A 23,338-nucleotide genomic window follows, 5' to 3' on the forward strand; every position below is an offset into this window, starting at 1 on the left:
GACGGATTCCACAGTGGAAGATCAGTGTAGAAGATACTTCTAAGGTTATGTCATTCAAAAATAGTAAAAAAATCCTTTTTTTTTTCATGGCAGATGACTGTACCAGGAGCTCAGAGGGACATCTGATATCTACAGATTATAAAGCAACGGATCATGATATCACACAAGATTCATATGAAGAACTTGTCATTGCCCCAGATATACCCTCAATCCTTCAGGAGGAAGATCTTTCTTCTAATTCATTACAGTATGTTGAGCAAAATAAAATGTACACAGATGATAAGCCATTTTCATGCCCACAATGTGGGAAATGTTTCACTTACAAATCACATCTTGTTGACCATAAAAGGATTCACAACGGGGAGAAACCTTATTTGTGTTCAGAATGTGGGAAATATTTTACTCAGAAATCAAATCTAGTAAGACATCAGAGAATTCACAAAGGGGAGAAGCCGTTTTCATGCCAAGAATGTGGGAAATGTTTTACATACAAATCACACCTTGTTCAACATCAGAGAATTCACACAGGGGAGAAGCCATATTCTTGTGCAGAATGTGGGAAATGTTTTACACTTAAATCGACTCTTGTTGATCATCGAAAAACTCACACAGGAGAGAAGCCATTTTCATGTCCAGAATGTGGGAAGTGCTTTACTCTCAAATCAAATCTTGTTGAACATAAAAGAACTCACACAGGGGAGAAGTCATATTCATGCCCAGAATGTTGGAAATGTTTTACTCAGAAATCAAGTCTTGTTAGACATCAGAGAATTCACACAGGGGAGAAGCCTTATTTATGCTCAGAATGTGGGAAATGTTTTACTCAGAAGTTACATCTTGTTGAACATCAGAGAATTCACACAGGAGAGAAGCCATATTCATGCCCAGAATGTGGGAAATGTTTTATCTCTAAATCAGAACTTGTTAAACATCAGAGAATTTATTCATAATTGTCGATCCTGTTTTGCATCTCTTGCAGTTGTAAATGTGAAAGAGGTCCCTAAGATTGTAGAGATTTTGGTAGTAGTCTTAGAAAGACTGAGCTATAGCGTCAGGGTGGGCAGGGAGTTATCAGTGTTGTTTTTGAATGTAGGAACAAAGTGGGCGCCCATGGGTGGAGAAATTTTTCGATGGAGCTGCTGCTAATGTTAGTGAATAGAGATGAGCGAGTACTGTTCGGATCAGCCGATCCAAACAGCACGCTCGCATAGAAATGAATGGACGTAGCCGGCACGCGGGGGGTTAAGCGGCCGGCCGCCGTCAAAGCGGAAGTACCAGGTGCATCCATTCATTTCTATGGAACAGCTGTTTGGATCGGCTGATTTGAACAGTACTCGCTCATCTCTAGTAGTGAACTCATAATGAAATCTTTTAGTGCATTCATGTGCTTCATATTTGGTATCTAAACGTCCTTTCACTTTGCATCTGGCTCCATTAGGTCCAACCGTGTTTATGAATCGCTGTTGGGTTTATGGAAGGATTCTGGTGTTTGCAATAAGGAGCCATCTTGAATTAAAAGAAAAAAACCCGCAGTCACTCTTTGGTGTTGCTCATTATCTCTAGAGAGTGGAGTCTGGTCATGTTCGTGATGGCGAAAATTCCGCAATTATGAAATCACCGCTGTGCACACTGGGTGTTTTAAAGGTTGGGGTTAAGAGTCCATCCCCACTCACCTCTAGACTGATCAGGGAATGGAAAGGTGGATGAGAGCTTGGTCAGATCACACAGTAGGAGCTTTCTGGTTTGGAGATTGAAATTATGGATCATGAATAATTTTTCATGGAAAGGTATTGTTAGAAACAAACATCTACCCCGTGTATCAGAGCACTGGGACATGACCGTGGCTTGGAGGTGTTTATGTAAGCCAATACTAACTCCCTTTAATTTAACGTCAGGGTTGGAGCTGTGGAACCAGCGAGGGAAATATCTGTTTACTATCGTGGGCACATGGCCCGTATTGAAGTAGGTTACCTGTAGCAGTAGGATGTGAACCCTTATTTTGCGCATGTTGTAGAGTACCCGGGTCCTCTTCTGTGGGACATTGGAGCCTCTAATGTTCAGGGAGCACAACTGAAGTCTGGCCATTCTTCTGTGGGAAGGCAATACCTGTAAAAGAGGAGAAGAGAAAAAAAGAAGAGGGGGGAGAAAGAGGGGAGGGAGGAAAGAAGAGGGTGGAGAAGAAGGGGGGAGGTTAGGTAGTCAAGGCATTTAGTGTTGCCTCTTTAACCCTGAGACCTAACCCAGACCTATCCCTTAAGGACAGGGATGCCCTCACTAAACTCTCCCCTCTACAATCTATTCTGAATGCAGCGGCCAGGCTCATCTATCAGGCTAGACGCTACAGCGATGCCTCTGGTCTGTGCCAGTCGCTACATTGGCTGCCTATTCATTATAGAATTATAGAATAAAATATAAAGTTCTCCCCCTCCCCCACAAGGCTCTCCATAATGCCGCACCCCCATACATTTCCTCCCTCATCTCTGTCTACCGCCTAACCCGTGCTCTCCGCTCACTCAATGACCTAACACTTACATCCTCTATTATCAGAACCTCCCACGCTCGTATACAAGACTTCTCCCGAGTTGCACCACTTCTCTGGAATGCTCTACCCCGGACAATCAGATTAACTCCCAATTTCTTCAGTTTCAAACGCAAACTAAAGACACATCTTATCAGACAGGCCTATCACAATTCCTAACGTAAACCCTTCCGTACTATAATTAGAATCCCCAAAATCTAACCCTCCTCTGTCCCCGCACCCACATTACCCCACATGATATGATGTCATCTCAGGATAACTTTACAGGTCCAAGCTTCATCCACATGTTAAAGGACACCACTAGTGACGGCTCATGAAGTTTTGTTTGTGTAATGACAGTAACCTCTATTACAACATTGTCTGAATACTGTATAAGCAATGCCGCTCCTGCTACCTCTTTTGTCACCCCCCTCTACCTCATAGATTGTAAGCTCTTGCGAGCAGGGCCCTCAGTCCCATTGTGTAAAATGACTTTCTTTGTAATGTATCTGTCTGTATTTGAACCCTACTAATTGTACAGCGCTGCGGAATATGTTGGCACTATATAAATTTTATTATTATTATTAATTATTATTATATTATGTTTCTACTACACCAAACTTGTTATCAAGAAAAAATAACAAAATGCTGATGACTGGCGTTCTCAGACAGAAATGTTGCTTATCGATTATGTCCTTGAGCTCTATGATTATGTGAAGTTACCAGCGGCTTCTTATCATACATGGAGTCTGATATGTTGTAATAAAATACACAAGATAAAGAAATCTGGAACGTCGTCCATCCTTTTCCTAAGTTTCTCATCTATGCCAGCAGCCATCCCCCACTGCTCTGACACTTATCACCTATCCTGACCCCGCCATCACCAGAACAGGGCTCCTGCATTTATACTACTGCTCCAGTCATCTCTATGGGAAGGCTGATGGGAAGTAGAGCTCAGCTCCATTATCTCTGGCAGTCCCAAAGAGATGAACAGATTGGGATCAGTCTATTTAGAGGTGCGCCCCTGGGCTGATCGGTGTATGTACAGCAGTGTTTAATATTCCCCCCAATAGACTGAAATATCCTGCACCTGACACTTCCTAAGAATAACATTTCACTTAATGCTGATGAGATTATAGTGTGAATATAACCATTGAAGAATATTTACAATTACCAATTTCCTGGGCTAAACAGCGCCATAGGGTCTCTCCTGTGCTGCTCCTCTCATGGGGCATACAGTCATGGCCAAAAGTTTTGAGAATGACCCAAATCTTCTATTGTCACATGATCTGCTGCCCTCTGGTTTTTCTGTGTGTTTGTCAGATGTTTTTCACATACAGAAATAGAATTGCAATCATATTACGAGTAAAGCTTATATTGACAGTTAGAAGGAGTTAATGCAGCGTTGCAATATTTGCAGTGTTGACCCTTCTTCTTCACGACCTCTGCAATTCTCCCTGGCATGCTCTCAAACAACTTCTGGACCAAATCCTGACTGATAGCCGTCCATTCTTGCACAATCAATGCTTGCATTTTGTCAGAATTTGTAGGTTTTTGTTTGTCCACCCGTCTCTTGATGATTAACCACAAGTTCTCAATGGGATTAAGATCTGGGGAGTTTCCAGGCCATGGACCCAAAATCTCCATGTTTTGTTCCCTGAGCCATTTATGGCAAGGTGCTCCATCATGCTGGAAAAGGCATTGTTGATCGCCAAACTGCTCTTGGACGGTTGGGAGAAGTTGATCTTGGAGGACATTCTGGTACCATTCTTTATTCATGGCTGTGTTTTTAGGCAAGACTGTGAGAGAGCCGATTCCCTTGGCTGAGAAGCAACCCCACACATGAATGGTTTCAGGATGCTTTACAGTTGGCATGAGACAAGACTGGTGGTAGCGCTCACCTCGTCTTCTCCGAATAAGCTGTTTTCCAGATGTCCCAAACAATTGAAAAGGGGATTCATCAGAGAAAATGACTTTACCCCAGTCCTCAGCAGTCAACTCCCTGTACCTTTTGCAGAATATCAGTCTGTCCCTGATGTTTTTTCTGGAGAGAAGTGGCTTCTTCGCTGCCCTCCTTGAGACCAGGCCTTGCTCCAAGAGTCTCTGCCTCACAGTGTGTGCAGATGCACTCACACCTGCCTGCTGCCATTCCTGAGCAAGCTCTGCACTGCTGGTAGCCCGATCCCGCAGCGGAAACACTTTTAAGAGACGGTCCTGGCGATTGCTGGTCGGTCTTGGGCGCCCTGGAGCCTTTTTGCCAACAATGGAACCTCTCTCCTTGAAGTTCTTGATGATGCGATAGATTGTTGACTGAGGTGCAATCTTTCCAGCTGCGATACTCTTCCCTGTTAGGCCATTTTTGTGCAGTGCATTGATGACTGCATGTGTTTCTTTAGAGATAACCATGGTTAACAGAAGAGAAACAATGATGACAAGCACCAGCCTCCTTTTAAAGTGTCCAGTGGTGTCATTCTTACTTAATCATGACAGATTGATCTCCAGCCCTGTCCTCATCAACTCCCACACCTGTGTTAATGGAGCAATCACTGAAATGATGTTAGCTGGTCCTTTTAAGGCAGGGCTGCAATGATGTTGAAATGTGTTTTGTTGGATAAAGTTCATTTTCTAGGCAAATGTTGACTTTGCAAGTAATTGCTGTTAAACTGATCACTCTTTATAACATTCTGAAGTATATGCAAATTGCCATTAGGAAAACTGAAGCAGTAGACTTTGTAACAATTAATATTTGAATCATTCTCAAAACTTTTGGCCATGACTGTAGACAAGGACATTCGGCTTTTGGGCGATGCTTTCCTGAAGCAGCCCACTGTTCTGCCTGGGTGGCTGCCTACGCTGTTGCATTGCGCTGTTTCTTGCATCCATTCAAGGAATGCTGTTTCCTCCTTCTTGTGGCAGAGGTCAGCCTTCCTGTGATTATAAAACTGTTTTTAAGAATTTTTCTTACTTGTATTCCTTCAGCATCAGATCAACACCACAGCATTAACAATGAAAATAACATCACACATCTGCACGGTGGACGGACGAGCCCACGTGGCCCCCAATCTCTCTAATAGGGCGCCGCAGATAGCTAAGTACTGGATTTTGGCACTCCCATCAAAGTGAATGAGAGCCACGTGGGTTCGTCCATTCAACAAATGACACGCCTATATGCAGCCTGGATGTGGTCATGCTGAATTTACAGTGTGAGGGGGAGAATATTCTCAGGCCAAGTGGGGGTCTCAGCAAACCCCCTCCCCATCAATCAGGTATTTATCCTCTATCATTTAGGTCTATACAATGCAGTAACATTTTGTGACTTACAGGTGATGTCTCTGACTAATTCTTCAGATTTCCCGTCTCTTCCCTTTGGACCGCCATGACCACTTCTTCCAGCTGTGACTTGTCTCTGTAAAGTTTGCAGCACAGACATCTTTGGCTCCTCACTTCTCCAGGCACCTGACCCACATTGTCCTCACCTTCACAAAGTCTCCATTCTGCCGGTACCCCAATTATAAAATATATGATATAACCCCCTGGAGCTACAGACTAGAAGTGAGCCTCTCTTTGAGTTCCAGGTCAGAGTGCAGGAGTCTAAAGGAGAGAGCAGAGGGGTGTGGAGGTGCAGTGTGTGCTCCAGCCACATGGAGTGTAATAGCCCAGCACAGGAGGCCGGGGTCCTGCAGAGGGAGGTGAGACCTCACAGGCACAGAGCTGCAGTCATAGGACCATCAATTCCTAACTACACTTAGAATATTGAGAAACTCACTGGACCGAGGCCTAGTTAATGCAAGTTTCCTGGAGGCTCAGTAACATACAGTCCTATGAAAAAGTTTGTGCCCCCCTATTAATCTTAACCATTTTTAGTTCTAAATATTTTGGTGTTTGCAGCAGCCATTTCAGTTTGATATATCTAATGACTGATGGACACAGTAATATTTCAGGATAGAAATGAGGTTTATTGTACTAACAGAAAATGTGCAATATGCATTACACCAAAATGTGACCGGTGCAAAAGTCTGGGCACCTCAAAAGAAAAGTGCCAGTAATATTTAGTAGATCCTCCTTTTGCCTCTAGTCGCTTCCTGTAGCTGTTAATCAGTTCCTGGATCCTGGATGAAGGGATTTTGGACCATTCCTCTTTACAAAACAATTCGCGTTCAGTTCAGTTTGATGGTCGCCGAGCATGGACAGTCCGCTCACAAATCATCCCACAGATGTTCAATGATATTCAGGTCTGGGGACTGGGATGACCATTCCAGAACATTGTCATTGTTCCTCTGCATGAATGCCTGAGTCGATTTGGAGCGGTGTTTTGGATCATTGTCTTGCTGAAATATCCATCCCCGGCGTAACTTCAACTTCGTCACCGATTCTTGAACATTATTCTCAAGAATCTGCTGATACTGAGTGGAATCCATGAGACCCTCAACTTTACCAAGATTCCCGGTGCCGGCATTGGCCACACAGCCCCAAAGCATGATGGAACCTCCTCCAAATCTTACAGTGGGTAGCAAGTGTTTTTCTTGGATGCTGTATTTTTTGGACGCCATGCATAACTCCTTTTTGTATGACCAAACAACTCAATCTTTGTTTCATCAGTCCACAGGACCTTCTTCCAAAATGAAGCTGGCTTCTCCAAATGTGCTTTTGCATACCTCAGGCGACTCTGTTTGTGGCGTACGTGCAGAAACGGCTTCTTTCTCATCACTCTCCCATACAGCTTCTCCTTGTGCAAAGTGCGCTGTATTATTGACCGATGCACAGTGACACCATCTGCAGCAAGATGATGCTGCAGCTCTTTGGAGGTGGTCTGTGGATTGTCCTTGACTCTTCTCACCATTCTTCTTCTCTGCCTTTCTGATATTTTTCTTGGCCTGCCACTTCTGGGCTTAACAAGAACTGTCCCTGTGGTCTTCCATTTCCTTACTATGTTCCTCACAGTGGAAACTGACAGGTTAAATCTCTGAGACAACTTTTTGTCTCCTTCCCCTGAACAACTATGTTGAACAATCTTTGTTTTCAGATCATTTGAAGCGGGCTGTCCATGCTCGGCCACCATCAAACTTAACTGAACTGGAATTGTTTTGTAAAGAGGAATGGTCCAAAATCCCTTCATCCAGGAACTGATTAACAGCTACAGGAAGCGACTAGAGGCAAAAGGAGGAGCTACTAAATATTACTGGCACTTTTCTGCGGAGGTGCCCAGACTTTTGCACCGGTCAAATTTTGGTGTAATGCATATTGCACATTTTCTGTTAGTACAATAAACCTCATTTCAATCCTGAAATATTACTGTGTCCATCAGTTATTAGATGGATCAGACTGACATGGCTGCTGCAAACACTAAAATATTTAGAACTAAAAATGATTAAGATTAATAGGGGTGCCCAAACTTTTTCATAGGACTGTACATAGTTGGGGTGAGTGTGTGCATCCAGCATCCCAAAGAACTTGCATTACCTGTTGTCCAGAAGGGGTATCTACCCAGTTGTACTTAACCTCTGAGCTCCTGGAACCCAGGACCAGAGGAAATCTATTACAGAGTTTGAGCAGCAGTGGAAGGCTGAATCATACTGGTGGTAAAAGGGGAGACTGGCATATCACTACACTGGAGCAAGGTGAATTCTTCTGTAAAATGTGTTATCTCCTGCTGACTACAGAAATAAACCATAGGTGTTTGGTTGACCCCTTTCTGGACTGTATTCTTTCATTGATCATTCCTCCTGTTACTCCTCCTGGAAATCACCCCTTCCTCACCTATATCACCTGGCCCTGGGACCTGCCCTGGTTGGGGAGGGTATAACATCTGGCACTTTGTCACCACCTATTCCCAGATGCCCTGTCTACAGTGCCCAGTTTTGCTCCACGCCAAAACCCCAACTGGGGTCACGACAGACTCCCTTTTTTCAAGGTGCTGCCGCCCCTGGTGTTGGGCCTGCTCACACCGGAAAACCACAGAGGCCGAGCCGGGGCAACTCACTAGTGTTGAGAGCAGGGGAAAGGTCCAGCCACTGAACTCATTACCCAAAGGGGATTGGGTGTCATCCTTGGTGACCTCACCACGCACCCAATCATAGCACTTGCCTGACCTTATGATCATCTGGCCAGGAATTATGACTGTTCTTAGTTATTTGGTTTCAAGGATGGGGGGTGGGACTTCTATCTCTAATGATATCACTCTGGGAGGAGACTAGGGAGAGATAAATTGTCTCATATGAGGAGACAGGGAGTTCTGAGACTGGATGTCTTGTGAGCAGATTGAAGCTCCTTACTTACCAAAGCGTGTACCCTGAGGCCTGGAAGCGATGCCCCAGAGAACCAACTGCAGACTCTTGTTGGTATTGATCCATTTCTAGCTTTAATTCCCATTTTATGTATTGTATTATGCTTTAAAGGGATCCTACCACTAAAACTGTTGTTTTTTTTGTGCTTAAGATTTAGAAAAGCTATTCGTCTTTTACCTTTAGACATGGTCTCTGGCCCCTCAGCCATTTTTGGGAGGCCGCTCTTGCTCTTGTAGTTCAATACAAGAGCGTACTGCGCAGGTGTCAGAGGTTGGACCGAGACAGAAGAAGCGGTTGCAGCTCTGGCAGAGAGAACTCATTTGCATACCAATAAAAAAAAACGGTATTTCTACGGAACGGCGGTCCGGAGACCACGTCTAAAGGTAAGAGACGAATAGCCTTTCTAAAGGCTATTCCGACGTCTTAAGCACAAAATAAACAGTTTTAGAATCCCTTTAACTGTATTTGCTTGTCATCCACTGATATGTATTTCTGTATATGTTAAGTGCCTAATATCGGGTTAATAAATATATAAACTTTGTTTCGTATTATCCTATAAGACTCGGACACACTCTTGGGGCGCGAGTGGAAAGTAAGGAAGAAAGGTGATCGCCAGGTGTGCCAAAGCAGCTTTGGTAAGGCAGTATCCTTCACAACCCCAAAGCGCATCTTTATACTAATAATGTCCGTGTACCCTGTATAAATACTGCTCCTTATGACTTATAGCATTAGCCGCTCAGTGTCATCTATTCCCCATTACTGGTTGGGACCTTTTCTCCACCTAGTGGTTGGGTCCTTAACTCCAGTAGTATTTAGCAGCTTACAGGGAATTGTCTATCCTACTATAATAATATTACAAATGTGAAAGTATGTGTGTTTGGATGTTTGTGTGTTTGGATGTTTAGATGTTTGTTCCTCAATCACGCAAAAACCCCTCAACCGATTTGGCTCAAATTTTCAACAAACATAGTTCCTAGGCAGGATTGAACGATAGGCTACTTTTCGTCACAATCGCAGACATACGTTTTTCCCAGGACCCCCACAAAACCACAACTCATACCACCAGCTCTGCAATCCCACACACTTTTTAGCATAGCAAGCCAAAAACTCCCTATTGCCCTCTCGGGCCTAGCTCCTAACCCCAGGCAGGGGAGGAGGCCGGGGTTGCGCGGGTGGGTGCAAAGGGATTTGGGGGGGGAAGGGGGGTTGGAAAGGGGACGCAATGACAGCTAGATGGGCGAACGGATTTGGCTGAAAGGCTACATGGAATTCCCGTACACCACCGCAATTCACTCCTGTGACCGGTGCTTTTCACTTTTGAATTCGCTGCAGGATCTGGGACGCTGTAGGACCTGGGATGACGTCATCCCAGCCCCATCAGCAGCTCACCTGGATGGGTGCCGCTTCGCTATGTGGGCGGAGCTATCGGCCAGCCAGGGTCCACAAGAACATGGCGGCTCTCAGAGGTCCAGAGCGTCCTGAACCAGCGCCCGTACTCTGAGGCAGCGAGAAGTACGTACGCTGCCCCGCCTGTGTGGGCTTACCACAGGACCGCAGTGCTCTGCCACGGCCGGACAGGGGGGGTCGCCTGCGCCGCGGTCTGGAACGCTGGTTCGGCCTGCTGTCCCGTGGCGGCTGCGGCCTCTGGACTCTGCATGTCTGTCAGGGATGTTGCCGATGTCTGCTCAGGGCTATCTACAGTGTCATTCGGCCGCAGGAGAAGGGTTGTGACGACAGGCGAGTTAGGGGACTTTGAGAAGGGAGAGGGGTGGGGTGTTTGGAGTGAGGAGGTTGCCGGTCCAGTGGCGGACACGGGAATGGGGGGGCCTGGGCAGGTAAACCCGGGGGCCCTTGGAAGGGGGACGGAGACACGGCCGCCACAGCGGCCCACAGATGGAATGGGGGCACATGGTTTGCCGCGGGAGGGGGGCCCTCATAGGCACCCCTGTAACATTGGTGCACGGGAAGCCCGGGGTTTGGTGAGGCCTTGGGCACAGGTTGGTGGGGGGGGGTCACTGGGTAGGTAAGACAGGGAAGGGGGCATGGGGTGGTGGAAAAAAGGGGGAACGGGGTAGGTAACACAGGGGAAGGGGACACGGGGCTAGGGGGGAAAAGGGGCATGGGGTAGGAGAAAGAAGCGAGCACATGAGGGAGTGGGTAGGAAAAAAGGGGGTTGGCGGGCGCCAGGGGGGAGATGAGGAAAAGGGAGCCGCTGTGGACACAAGGCAAAGAAAGAAGCCTGCACGGCGCTACAGGTGGGTCACGCAGGGGGTCAGGGTTCCACGGACGAAGTCGCGGGTACTGCTAGTATTTTATATTGTAGGGAGTCCAGCTCACAAGGTTGGGGAACAATGACAGTTCAGCCTAGCTATACACTTGGCCTACCTTACTAACCTAGTACAGGTCGAGACTCACATCTGCAAATGTAGCAGCAAACCATCACAAGCTGTGCCAGGAGTGTTTGCCTCTCACGCTCCCTGCCAGACTGTCAGCCCTTCCATTTTCTAGGCTTCCTTCCCCAGTAACATATCAGGAAGCCTCACCTTTGAGCACCTAGGACCAGGGAACAAACCCATAGTGGACCAGGGGTGTGGACCGGAAGACTCCCACTACCAACCTGCCCTCCAGTCCAAAAAATCCAGCCCATGTAATTTTACACCAAAGAGTCTTAGCAGACTATGTTCTGCTAAAGCAGCACACAACTTTCTGGATTTCTACAAATATACACCCCGTCCAGGTCCTGGTCTGGGAACCAGAGCTGACAACCAAATGTGTCCATGCGAAGCTGGCCTTAGGGTGCCATTACACATGTGGTCTGTATTCACATTAACACTTTTCAGTATGCTCGTCTAAGTGGCCACAAGAAAATGGCCACAGGCATGGCAGAGCTGTCTGCGCATGCGTCCCATTTAAAGCCAGAAGAAGCCATCTGAAGAACACGTTGCGGAGAGGGCGTTCCAGAGGAAGAAGAGGCCGTCGCTGGAGAGTTCTCTCACAGCACTGGGGACGAAAAAAAATTACATTTTCATTTTCTTCAAATATGTGTCATTTTAAAGGGAGTTTTTTTTGCACACATCGCATGAAAATGAAGAAATACACCCCAAAATATATCACCCCACTTCTCCCGTGCTCAAAAATGTACACTTTGTGGCCTTAGTCCTATGTATGGGCTTACAGTAAGACAGCCCAAAAAAAGAGAGTACCCATTGGGTTTCATGGAACAAATGAATGAATTTGAGGCTCCATAGCATGCGTGGCCTAAACAAAACTTTTAGTGAAAAAAGCAGTTGTCCCACATTGTGTATTCTTCTTTCCGTCACGGCACTTTTCTACATGCAGTTTTTAAGTAGCCAGTGATTTAAAAAAATGCCTCTCACACCAAACGCCTGCACCTATTGTGGTTTCCTTAGGTGAACCTTGAGTAAAAGTCTTTATACACGATACCCTTTTTTGAAGCAATGGGACACCCTTAAGGGTGCCTTCACACGGCGAAGCGCGCCGCTCATTTAGACACAGAGCGCGGCGCCTCAAAACAGAGCCCATTGATTTCAATGGGAGCCGACATACGCACACTACCCATTGAAATCAATAGGTAAAAAAGCCTCCATCGATTTCAATGGGTAGCGTGTGTATGTCAGCTCCCATTGAAATCAATGGGCTCTGTTTTGAAGCGCCGCGCTCTGACACGTGTATACGTGTCTAAATGGGCGGCATGCTTCGCCGTGTGAAGGCACCCTTACACATAAGTTTCCAAAAAATTTTCCCCCTAGGGAAATAGTCTCTGGCCATTTTATGAGATTAAGTCTAAAAAATTTTTACAGAAAATTATTTTGCAAATGCTCGAGTCCTCAAAAGAGAGCCCTAAAATTTGAGTATTTTGGGCAAAAACTAAATTGTAAGATCCCAAGTTGAACGTCTGGTGCAAGGTGCTTCAAATGCTAGGGCCTGCACCCGATGCTACTATTGCTTGTTCTACCAAAGGGCTATGGGAACTCCATATCCAAACATTAATTTGGCAGTGATGCCCCCCCAAAGAAATGTATCTCTAAAAATGAAGCCGTTCCGTTGTGTAATGGCTAGCCCCTGGAATCTGAATAAAAATTTGTGAATGGTCACCTCGTCTCAGACAAAGACAATTTTTTGATAATAAAAATGTATTAGTGATCAAATCCTGGATTAATTGCCCAAGAAATTAGTAACGGTAGAAATAAATTTATGAGTGACCAAATCAGGGAATAATAGTCCAAGAAATTTGTAATGGTAGAAATAATAATTGGGCAAAAACATAAACCTAAAAGAAAATATCAATGATTTGCCTCCCTGACACTGACCCCCCCCCACACACACACCTTTATGGTGTTCCCTACAAATAAAATCAATAACTCATAATAGTGTGATAAATTTCAAAGCAGGGGTGTGCACAGAGTCCGAGTTGGGATGGGCAAAAAAAAAAATCTAGTATCTTTCCTCCTCCCATTCTTACTACATGGCAACATTTTCGGGCATGGGTTTTTCCTTGAGTGGCAGGGACGAGATGCATGAAATGGCGTTCAGTCTATGAATTTCCTCCGATTGGTATATTGACTCTGGCATGGGGGAATTAAATAACAGATTTTGAATAACCCAAATTTTTGGGATCCCTGTGACTTTTTGTACACTACATATGAATTGTACATGGCGGTATGAATTAGATCCACGGACAGTTTTTTGTACCAGGCTCTGCTTTTGACCAGATATGGTTGTAGAACTTGGTCAGATATATCCACCCCCCATGAATTTATTATATTCAGTTACATAGAAGGGTTTCCTTTTCTCTGTAGCCGAGCCTCCTTCTCTCACCAACACAGTGGTGTCAGTATGAATGGTAGAGAGGAGATAGATGACTTTCCTGTCATTCCATTTGACCGCCAACTGAAACGACTGTACTTTTGCTACTCTCCTTGATACCAATTGTGCTGATAGCCCCACTCAGTTCTTGCGTATTGTTCCACAGGGCCCTGTATTTGCAGCATGGGGACTGCTGTACAAACGAACAATAGTATAAAAATTGTCGTGGAGTAAGGGTATCATGAGTTGCCAGACAATTTCCCCACTTGTGCCAATGCTCTCTGGGCACCCTGGGAGATTTATTTAGCGGGCGCTTCCCTTGTACACAAAAAAGTTGCAGGTATAACCTGTGGAGCTCTCACAAACTTTGGACACTTTTACTCCATAGCTAGCTCGCTTCGAGGGGGTGAACTGGCAGAATGAAAGTCAACCCTTGAAATTCATCAGGGATTCGTCAACTGCCAAATTTTGTTCAGGGGTGTATAAGGAAAGAAAGGATTGTTGCAGGAGGGAAATTAGGGGTCTTATTTTATGTAGCCTATCATAGATAGGGCCAGATCTAGGGGGCACTTAGGAATTATCAGTAAGGTAAAGAAATCTCATAACGAAAACGGTCATTACGACTACAAATACAGGGGGTTGCGTGGACAGTTATGGTGCTCCAATAAGATCTTATTGATAGCTTTTTCACTAATCCCATTAACAACGTGGATGGGATTTCAAGATGGTGGCCCTCACTAGTCATTGAATAGTGATAATCGCGTGATCAAGGACAGAAAATTTCCCTGATGTCTGCTACCTCCGGTTGAAGATAGCAGGGACCCTTCACCTTTCCCCCCCCTCCCGCTGATCTTCGTGTTATGCAGAGTTCAGCGCAGTAGAAGGTAAGTATAGGCCTAATCTATAGTTTTTAGGCCACATCTACGATATTGATTGCAGATGTGGCCTAAAAACTACAGATTTAGGCTGCAAGGCCTTCCAAGATGGCGTCCGTCACTATTCAATGAATAGTGACGATCTCCGGACTGGGGTCGAGTAATGGCCGGCCCACAGATGTTCATGAATTTCAGCACTGATGGGGTTAAAACCTATCCTTACGTAATTTTACTATAGGATCTGTCAGTGCCGACATAATTTTAGTATGGGCCGGTCATTAAGGGGTTAACCTAAAGCGTATTGTCAATCACCTCTGCACCGGCAATGGAGGAGTTTCTTCTTTGCGCCTCTTATGCAAACCTAACACAGATATGAAAGATTCCTCCATTCTTCATGAGACCCCCATGCACCCCCCACTTTAGTACATGGAGCCCCCACAGCACCATATCACCAAGGTATCAAGCTCCCTATCCCTACAGCTCAGCCCCACAGGGCCACAGTTTGCTAAATCCACCAAACAACAACCATAGCTTGCCATCCCCTAAATCCCCCCCAATTCACCATGCACCCCGTATCTGCCCCCGCACTACAGCCTGCACACAGGATACAGAGGAAGGACCATCTTACAAGTAAAGACACGCCTACCCTGTCATGTGACCTTATGACGTCAGATGGTCCTTACCCAGTATAGTATTTAGCCTTTACAATCCTCTCTGCTTTCTCTTCTCCATCTCCATGTGCTCGGCTCCGCCCTCCTCTATACAGCACCGAGCAGTGATAGACGAGACCCCGCCTCTTACTGTGACATCATACCTACTAGGAGCAACTCCATTCTAGTCAACCATAACAGCAGGACCTGATCATGTGACTCCTTGACTCCTCCCACACCTATGACATCATCACAGGTCCTGTCAGCAGACGGCTTCTGTACCCGAGGAGGTAAGTGCTCGCTCTCAGCCCTTCTCATACATTCAATGGCCCCCACACACTATAATGTCCTCCTTGTGGCCCCCCACACACTATAATGTCCTCCTTGTGGCCCCCACACACTATAACGTCCTCCTTGTGGCCCCCACACAGAATAATGTCCTCCTCGTGGCCCCCACACACTATAATGTCCTCCTCGTGGCCCCCACACACTATAATGTCCTCCTCGTGGCCCCCACACACTATAATGTCCTCCTCGTGGCCTCCACACACTATAATGTCCTCCCTGTGCCCCCCCGCACACTATAATGCCCTCCTTGTGGTCCCTACACACTATAATGTCCTCCCTGTGGCCCCCACACAGAATAATGTCCTCCTTGTGGCCCCCACACACTATAATGTCCTCCTCGTGGCCCCCACACACTATAATGTCCTCCTCGTGGCCCCCACACACTATAATGTCCTCCTTGTGGCCCCCCGCACACTATAATGCCCTCCTTGTGGTCCCTACACACTATAATGTCCTCCCTGTGGCCCCCACACACTATAATTTTAACAGACGTCTCTTCACCAAGGTTGTTGCAGGTCTTATAATACAGATTGGTGCAGGGGATGGAGCCTGCTGGGAGGAGTAGTACGACGGCAATTGTAGACAGCTAGAGTAACTGCCATGTGCAGCCCGGAGAGCAGATAGATGGACTGGGAGTGACTGGTAGGTTGTCTCAGGTATCTGGAGCCATGCTGACTGCAGCTCCTCATTTACTGGAGGGGACATGGGGGAGGATCCATAGAATGAACCCAACGAAAAAGGTGGCCCCACAGATGCTCAACTGGGTTCAAGTCTAGGGAATAAGGGAGTCAGGGAAGTACTTGGAAGTCTTGGTCATTCTACTCCAACCACTGTCGGACATTTCTAGACATTATTTTGCAGGAAGATTCGATTTGCCCGAGAGAAGACAAATGACATGTATGGGTGGATGTGATCTGCAAGGATGGATTCATACCCAAATCTGTTCAGATTGCCTTCTACATAGACGAGCGGGCCCAGAGAATGGTGTTAAACATTCCCCAGACTATAACGCTGCGTCACCAGCTTGACCTCTTCCTCGGGGAATGCAACCATTAGCCCTAGAACGCATATTGGGAACCTTTTAGGCTTAACTTTTTGCTCCATTATAATAAAAATTTTGGCCACTATTCAGATTTTATTTTACAATTTTGAAATAAACTTGTGAAAGTAATTTGTGTGTTTTTCGATATTATTTGCATGGGGGCCTAAAAGGCCCCCAATACGTTAAAATGTATATATTTTTAACGTCATGCGCTTTGGTGGTCCAATTCTACAGTAATATGGCCGTGTAAACTGAAGCTTTTTATTTTTTTTTCTAGCGTAGATACAATGACCATCTTTCGGCATCGAAGCTCCATACACATCAGGGTTCACTGAACTGTTGATTTAGACACATATGGTAGAGTCGATTCATTTTTTATGCTGAGCTGCTCCACTGTAGAGTGTCGATCTTCCCTCACACACCTTCATAGCTGAGGTTCAACTTTCATATCAGGGACACGTGATTCTCCACAGTCTCCATGTTGGTTATTCCCAATGGCACCATTTCTCCGCTCACAATACACTTTCACCAAAGCAGCGCATGAACAGTTCACAACCTGCGCTGTTGGAGAAATACTGTCACCCTTGGTCCGAAAGCCAATAATCATCCCTTGTGCAACTCTGATAAGTCGTCCCCTTTACCCGAGACAACAATGAGATTCTGTTCAGCCTATCACACACCTTATATACCCACCAAGCCGGCCCACACCAAGTCACTTCCTTCCTGAGCTACACGCTGCCGACGTCAGAAGTAGGAGGTGGTGATAATAATGTTGTTATTACAGTATTATTATTTATTTATATAGCACCATTAATTCCATGGTGCTGCACATTATTATATTAATCCCATGGTACTTTACATTATTATATTAATACTATGGTGCTGTACATTATTATATTAATTCCATGGTGCTTTACATTTGGGGGTTACATACAATACACAAAATATACAGGTAGATATAATACTAACAATGACTGACTGGCACAGTGGGGTAGAGGGCCCTGCCCGCGAGGGCTTAAAATCTATGAGGGAAGAAGGGTAGAGACAGAAGGAGAGGGGGAGACTGTACAGATGGCAGTGCGGTGATAGTGTATTGGAGGTTGTAGGCCTTCCTGAATAGGTGAGTCTTCAGGGCCTTCTTGAAGCCTGTGATTGTGGGGGTCAGTCTTATGTGTCGTGGTAAGGAGTTCCAGAGTATGGGGGATAGACACAAGAAAAATTGGCGCATCCGGTTGTGTAAAGAGTGGATGAGAGCAGAGCGGAGCAGGAGGTCTTTGGAGGATCTGAGGTTACGTGTGGGCAGGTAGCGTGAGATTAGTTCAGAGATATATGGAGGGGACAGGTTGTGGATCGCTTTGTAAGTTAGTGTTACTAACTTGAACTCTATTCACTGGGCTATAGGTAACCAGTGGAGGGATTGGCAGAGGGGAGCAGCCGATGAGGAACAGGGGAAGAGGTGTATTAAGCAAGCAGCACAGTTTAAGGTGGACTGGAGGGGGACGAGAGTATTTGCACGCAGGCCATGGAGAAGGGTCTTATAGTAGTCTATACGGGAGATTATGAGGGCCTGGACTAGTATCTTTGCAGTTTCTGGGGTGAGGAAGGAGCAGCTTTGATGGATGTTCTTGAGTTGGAGGCGGCAGAAGGTGTTAGGGTTTGAACGTGTCACTTGAAGGATAAGTCAGAGTCCAGTGTTATCCCAAGGCAACAGACCATAGTGCTAGTTTGCTTGATTAGAGGATTCTTGAAGATACAGACAAAAAGAGTGAAAAGGAAGATAAAGGTTACTCTCAGCTTGGAGCTCTGTATTGAGGCAGCCACTCAGTGTGGCGCCATCTTTAGAGACACACAATGGGGAAACACACAATGCTTATCTTGTATCATGCAGGAGGAAATGAATTTGTTTGTCTAACTGCTAATCTGTTCCAGGTGACTGTGCTGTGTAGTAGTATATAACCGTGCTTTCATTTGTACTTTGTCAGCTATGACTAAGGGATTGTTTTCCTAACACCCGAAATGTGTAAGCTGTATCTTTGTTGCTTTTTCATGTTTGGATCCATGTTTTTGTAGTTTTTAACCTTTTGAGTAAAAGTTACATTTTATTCTATTTTGGACATGCTGGAGTGAACGCTTTTTTTCTCTGCATCTTGTACAGCGCGGGAGATACTCCGTGCAGTCAGCTTCTGATTATATATGTTTCTATCACTGGATGATGCATTAATATGGTAGCAGCAACACATATTTTTGTTTTTTCGAGAATTATAGATGCTGGATGACAGTCTATTTCCATTCTGGTCTAATTCTGATCTGCACTCTTAGATTTCACACTTTGGTTGAACACTGAATGGGACTCACCTCTTCTATTTATTCCATGGGATTCCGTGTAGTGATTACATTGTCTCATCTTCTCTCCATTCAGGTTCCTACAATATAGAATCCTCTCAGTATCTTCTATATAAGAGAATATTCCTGATTGATCCATCAAGGATGGAAAGAGACAGGAACAAGATGGCGGAAAGTCTATTAAATCTCACCCTAGAGATCATCTACCAGCTTACTGGAGAGGTGAGAGATTCTGATGATGTCATCATGACATCATTCTTATCTATAGTAATAACAGATGATATGACTGGAGAGGTGATGGACTCTGGACATGTATGTAGTGAGATTTATTAATGTGTCTCCCCATAACCAGGATTACACAGTAGTGAAGAAGACCTCTAGTGGGCGCTGTCAGGCTCCTGTGTATGATGGATATGGAGGAACCCTGAGCCCATTCCCGGGGCCTCCACCTCACCCCCTGATACAGGAGGAGATCAATGGACAGAAGATCCTAGAACTCACCAACAAGATGCTGGAGCTGCTGACTGGAGAGGTGACAGTGCTGGGAATGCTGGGACATTATACAGTAACTGGAGGGGTCGGGGTGATGACTGTATCATTGTGTTGTCAGGTTCCTATAAGGTGTCAGGATGTCGCTGTCTATTTCTCCATGGAGGAGTGGGAGTATTTAGAAGGACACAAGGATCTGTACAAGGAGGTGATGATGGAGGACCAGCAGCCCCTCACATCAGCAGGTAATAGACATGACTATATACACATGGACTTCCATTATTTGTATGTACAGAATGAATTCAGTCCCTGTCTGTGTTTCCTACAGGTAGATCCAGTAAGAGGACAACACCGGAGAGATGTCCCAGTCCTTTTCTTCCACAGGATGATCAGGTAGATCCATGTGTATATATGCGTGTGTGCATGCACGTGTGTGGTCCGTGTATATGTATGCATGTATGTGATCCATGTGTTTGTGCGTGTGGTAGTTGTGTGTGAGTACGCATGTGCTCTGTTCAACTATGTGCGTAGAGTGCATCCATCTGAGTGTGTTTGCATGTGTGTGTGGTGTGCATGTGGCATTTGTGTTGTGGTGTTGTGCTTGTGGGTTGGTGTATGTGTGCTGTCTGTGTGATGTTTATATGGTGTTTGTGAAATGTTTGTGTGGTGGTACGGCTCCATTAGCAGCGACTCTTTGGTCACAACTGTTGTTTTCCCCTCAGCACTTTCTTTCATTTTCCCCATTATATGTATAGGGCCTCAATCTCATGATGGGGGGGACGCTAGCGAGATGTAACTGCGCAGTATTCTACTCCTTTGGGTGGAGAGGAGGCGTGCCAAATTTCACCCAAATCGGGTAAAATATGTTTATCCGGCTTCTCACAGACCTGCAGCTACTGTCAGGACATCTTTCATCTTCATGCGGATTAATGATCTAGAACATTCTCTGTGACTTCCCCATTTGTCCGGTGACTTTTACATTATTTGTTTCACAGATTTTCCACCAGGATAAAGATGTGAGCGACATTAATGCTATATCTATGAGAATAAAGGAAGAGCCCTATGTGAGTGGTGATGAGGAGTGTGAGGAGGACATTCCTACAGGGACCCGCCCAGGTGAGGAGTCACCACTATATAAAGCACAGAAGGGTCACTGATTCTATTCAGACATTGTTTAGACTATTTGTTGTTCCCCGATTCAGGTAAAATACTAATAATACATGAATATAAATGTGATACCGCTATAGGGGGTAATAAATGTAGTATAACTCTGAGTTCAGGCTGGGAAATCCTATTATATTGTGTGTATGGGGTGTAATACAGTAAGATTTATGGCATCCTACAGTATTATTCCACATAAGCGGCCATATTTAAGCAGCCATGGATTGTGTTCACCTCTACAGTGACCTAGAGCAGTGGTGGCGTCTCCTGCCTCGCTTCATTACTAGTCACCATCACTGACCTCCGTCTCAGCACAGTGAATATTAATGAAGTAGGCCGCGCTGCCGTCGTTTGCTGCCTGTGCCACTGACTTCACTTTTTCACACGGTCTGAAGCGTCTCAGGCAGCGGCTCAGTGGGGAATATACTTATAAGGTTATGTTATTCGATAATAGTAACATCAGTTTTCTTCTTGTCAGATGACTGTACCAGGAGCTTAGAGGGACATCTGATATCTACAGATTATAAAGCAGAGGATGATGGTATCACACAAGATCCATATGATGAACATGTCATTACCCCAGATATACCCTCAGCTCTTCAGGAGAAAGACTTTTCTTCTAATTCATCACAGTCTGTTAAGCGAAATAAAAGATGTAGAGGGGATAAGCTATATTCGTGCCCAGAATGTGAGAAATCTTTCATGGCTAAATCACGTCTTATTGAACATCAAAGAACTCACACAGGGGAGAAGCCATTTTCATGTTCGGAATGTGGGAAATGTTTTATGGCTAAATCACACCTTGTTAAACATCTAAAGATTCACACAGGAGAGAAGCCATATTTATGCCCAGAATGTGGGAAACGTTTTACTCAGAAATCACGTCTAGTTGACCATCAAAGAACTCACACAGGAGAGAAGCCATATTCATGCCCAGAATGTGGGAAATGTTTTGCTCAGAAATCAATTCTTGTTGAACATCAAAGAACTCACACAGGAGAGAAGCCATATTCATGCCCAGAATGTGGGAAATGTTTTGCTCATAAATCAAGTCTTGCTGAACATCAAAAAGCTCATACAGGAGATAAGCTGTATTCGTGCCCAATATGTAGGAAATTTTTTGCTCTTAAATCACGTCTTGTTAAACATGAGAGACTTCACACAGCAGATAAGCCATATTCATGCCCAGAGTGTGGGATATGCTATGCTTATAAATCACATCTTGTTAGACATCAAAAGATTCACTCAGGAGATAAGCCATTTTCATGCCTAGAATGTGGGAAATATTTTGTCCATGAATCAAGTCTTGCTGAACATCAAAGAACCCACACAGAGGAGAAGCCATATTCATGTTCAAAATGTAAGAAATGTTTTCCTCTTAAATCACGTCTTGTTAAACATGAGAGACTTCACACAGCAGATAAGCCATATTCATGCCCAGAATGTGGGAAATGTTTTACCTATAAATCAGAACTTGTTAGACATGAAAGAACTCACAACGGGGAGAAGCCATATTCGTGTCCAGAATGTTTGAAATGTTTTTCTGTAAAAGCAAATCTTGTTGAACATCAGAGAATTCACACAGGAGAGAAGCCATATTCATGCCCAGAATGTGGGAAATGTTTTATCTGTAAATCAGCACTTGTTAAACATGAAAGAATTCACACTGGGGAGAAGCCATATTCGTGTCCAGAATGTGGGAAATGTTTTGCTGTAAAAGCAAATCTTGTTGAACATCAGAGAATTCACACAGGAGAGAAGCCATATTTATGCCCAGAATGTGGGAAATGTTTTACTATTAAATCACATCTTGTTAGACATCAAGGAACTCATAATAGGGAGAAGCCATATTCATGTCCCGACTGTGGGAAATGGTTTGTTCAGAAATCAATTCTTGTTGAACATCAAAGAATTCACACAGGGGAGAAGTGGATTGGAAGTGGATTTTCAACCTGACCCATCTAGGTATTAAAAAGGACTTGCATTCACTGTTTTTTGTGGTTAAATTATTCATTAAAAACTTAAATGTTATTTAGAGTTTTGATTAAGGCCAATATCCAATTTGTTTGCCATTACACAATGGAGCGAGGTTAGTTTTATCTGGGATACCTATAATGGCAAATGACTCACTGTCCATACCAAATATGCCAGATACCCGACATTAACATATCACAGACTGGAAACATATATATATATATATATATATATATATATATATATCTCCAGGGGAGTATCCAATAAATTATAGATTTATATATTATTAGATATATTTAAAAAGTAAAATGTAAAAAATTGCCCTCAGGCATATAATGTGACGTAACTCCGCTGTTTGCGGTCAGTGTACTTCAGAGACAGCTACGAGAACGGAAAGTATCTCAAGAGGGATACATACAGGACTCTGTCCCTTACAATAAGCCCTAACTCCCTCAAAACACAGGTGGAGTGTTGCTGTTGTTGCGGCTGCAAAATTACGGGCGCAAAATAGCGCGGTGTATACGCTTTTAACTCCCATTGAAATCAATGGGATCTTTTTGAGTTCGCAAAATGCTGACACGCGTATACGTGCCGGCTTGCGCTCCATTTTACATCATGTGAACGCACCCTTATACAACCCTTGTTCCAGTGAACTTTGGATGTTGTGTAAAACATAAATAAAACCAGAATATGATGATTTACAAATCCTTTTCAACCTATACTCAATAGAATACACTACAAAGACAAGATATGTAATGTTCAAACAAATAAACTTTATTTGCTTTTTGCAAATATTCACTGATTTTGAATTTGATGCCTATAACAAA

The 23,338-nt window shown here is 44.6% G+C and overlaps 2 protein-coding genes across 2 annotated transcripts in view; both read left to right on the forward strand.

Annotated features, from left to right (window-relative positions):
• Positions 1-266: 266 nt before the first annotated feature.
• LOC142201267 (uncharacterized) lies at positions 267-22,493 on the forward strand. Its single transcript, XM_075272101.1, has 2 exons — positions 267-930; positions 21,265-22,493. The coding sequence occupies exons 1-2, from the start codon at positions 267-269 to the stop codon at positions 22,491-22,493; spliced, it is 1,893 nt and encodes a 630-aa protein (XP_075128202.1).
• Positions 15,396-23,338, forward strand: part of LOC142201847 (uncharacterized) — a 174,408-nt gene continuing 166,465 nt past the window's right edge. The window contains 4 exon segments of the mRNA XM_075272271.1: positions 15,396-15,444; positions 21,559-21,645; positions 21,706-21,924; positions 22,363-22,476. Coding sequence (XP_075128372.1) covers positions 15,396-15,444; positions 21,559-21,645; positions 21,706-21,924; positions 22,363-22,476 — 469 coding nt within the window.

Source organism: Leptodactylus fuscus, chromosome 1 (assembly GCF_031893055.1).
Source record: "Leptodactylus fuscus isolate aLepFus1 chromosome 1, aLepFus1.hap2, whole genome shotgun sequence".
Classification (NCBI taxonomy): Eukaryota; Metazoa; Chordata; class Amphibia; order Anura; family Leptodactylidae; genus Leptodactylus; species Leptodactylus fuscus.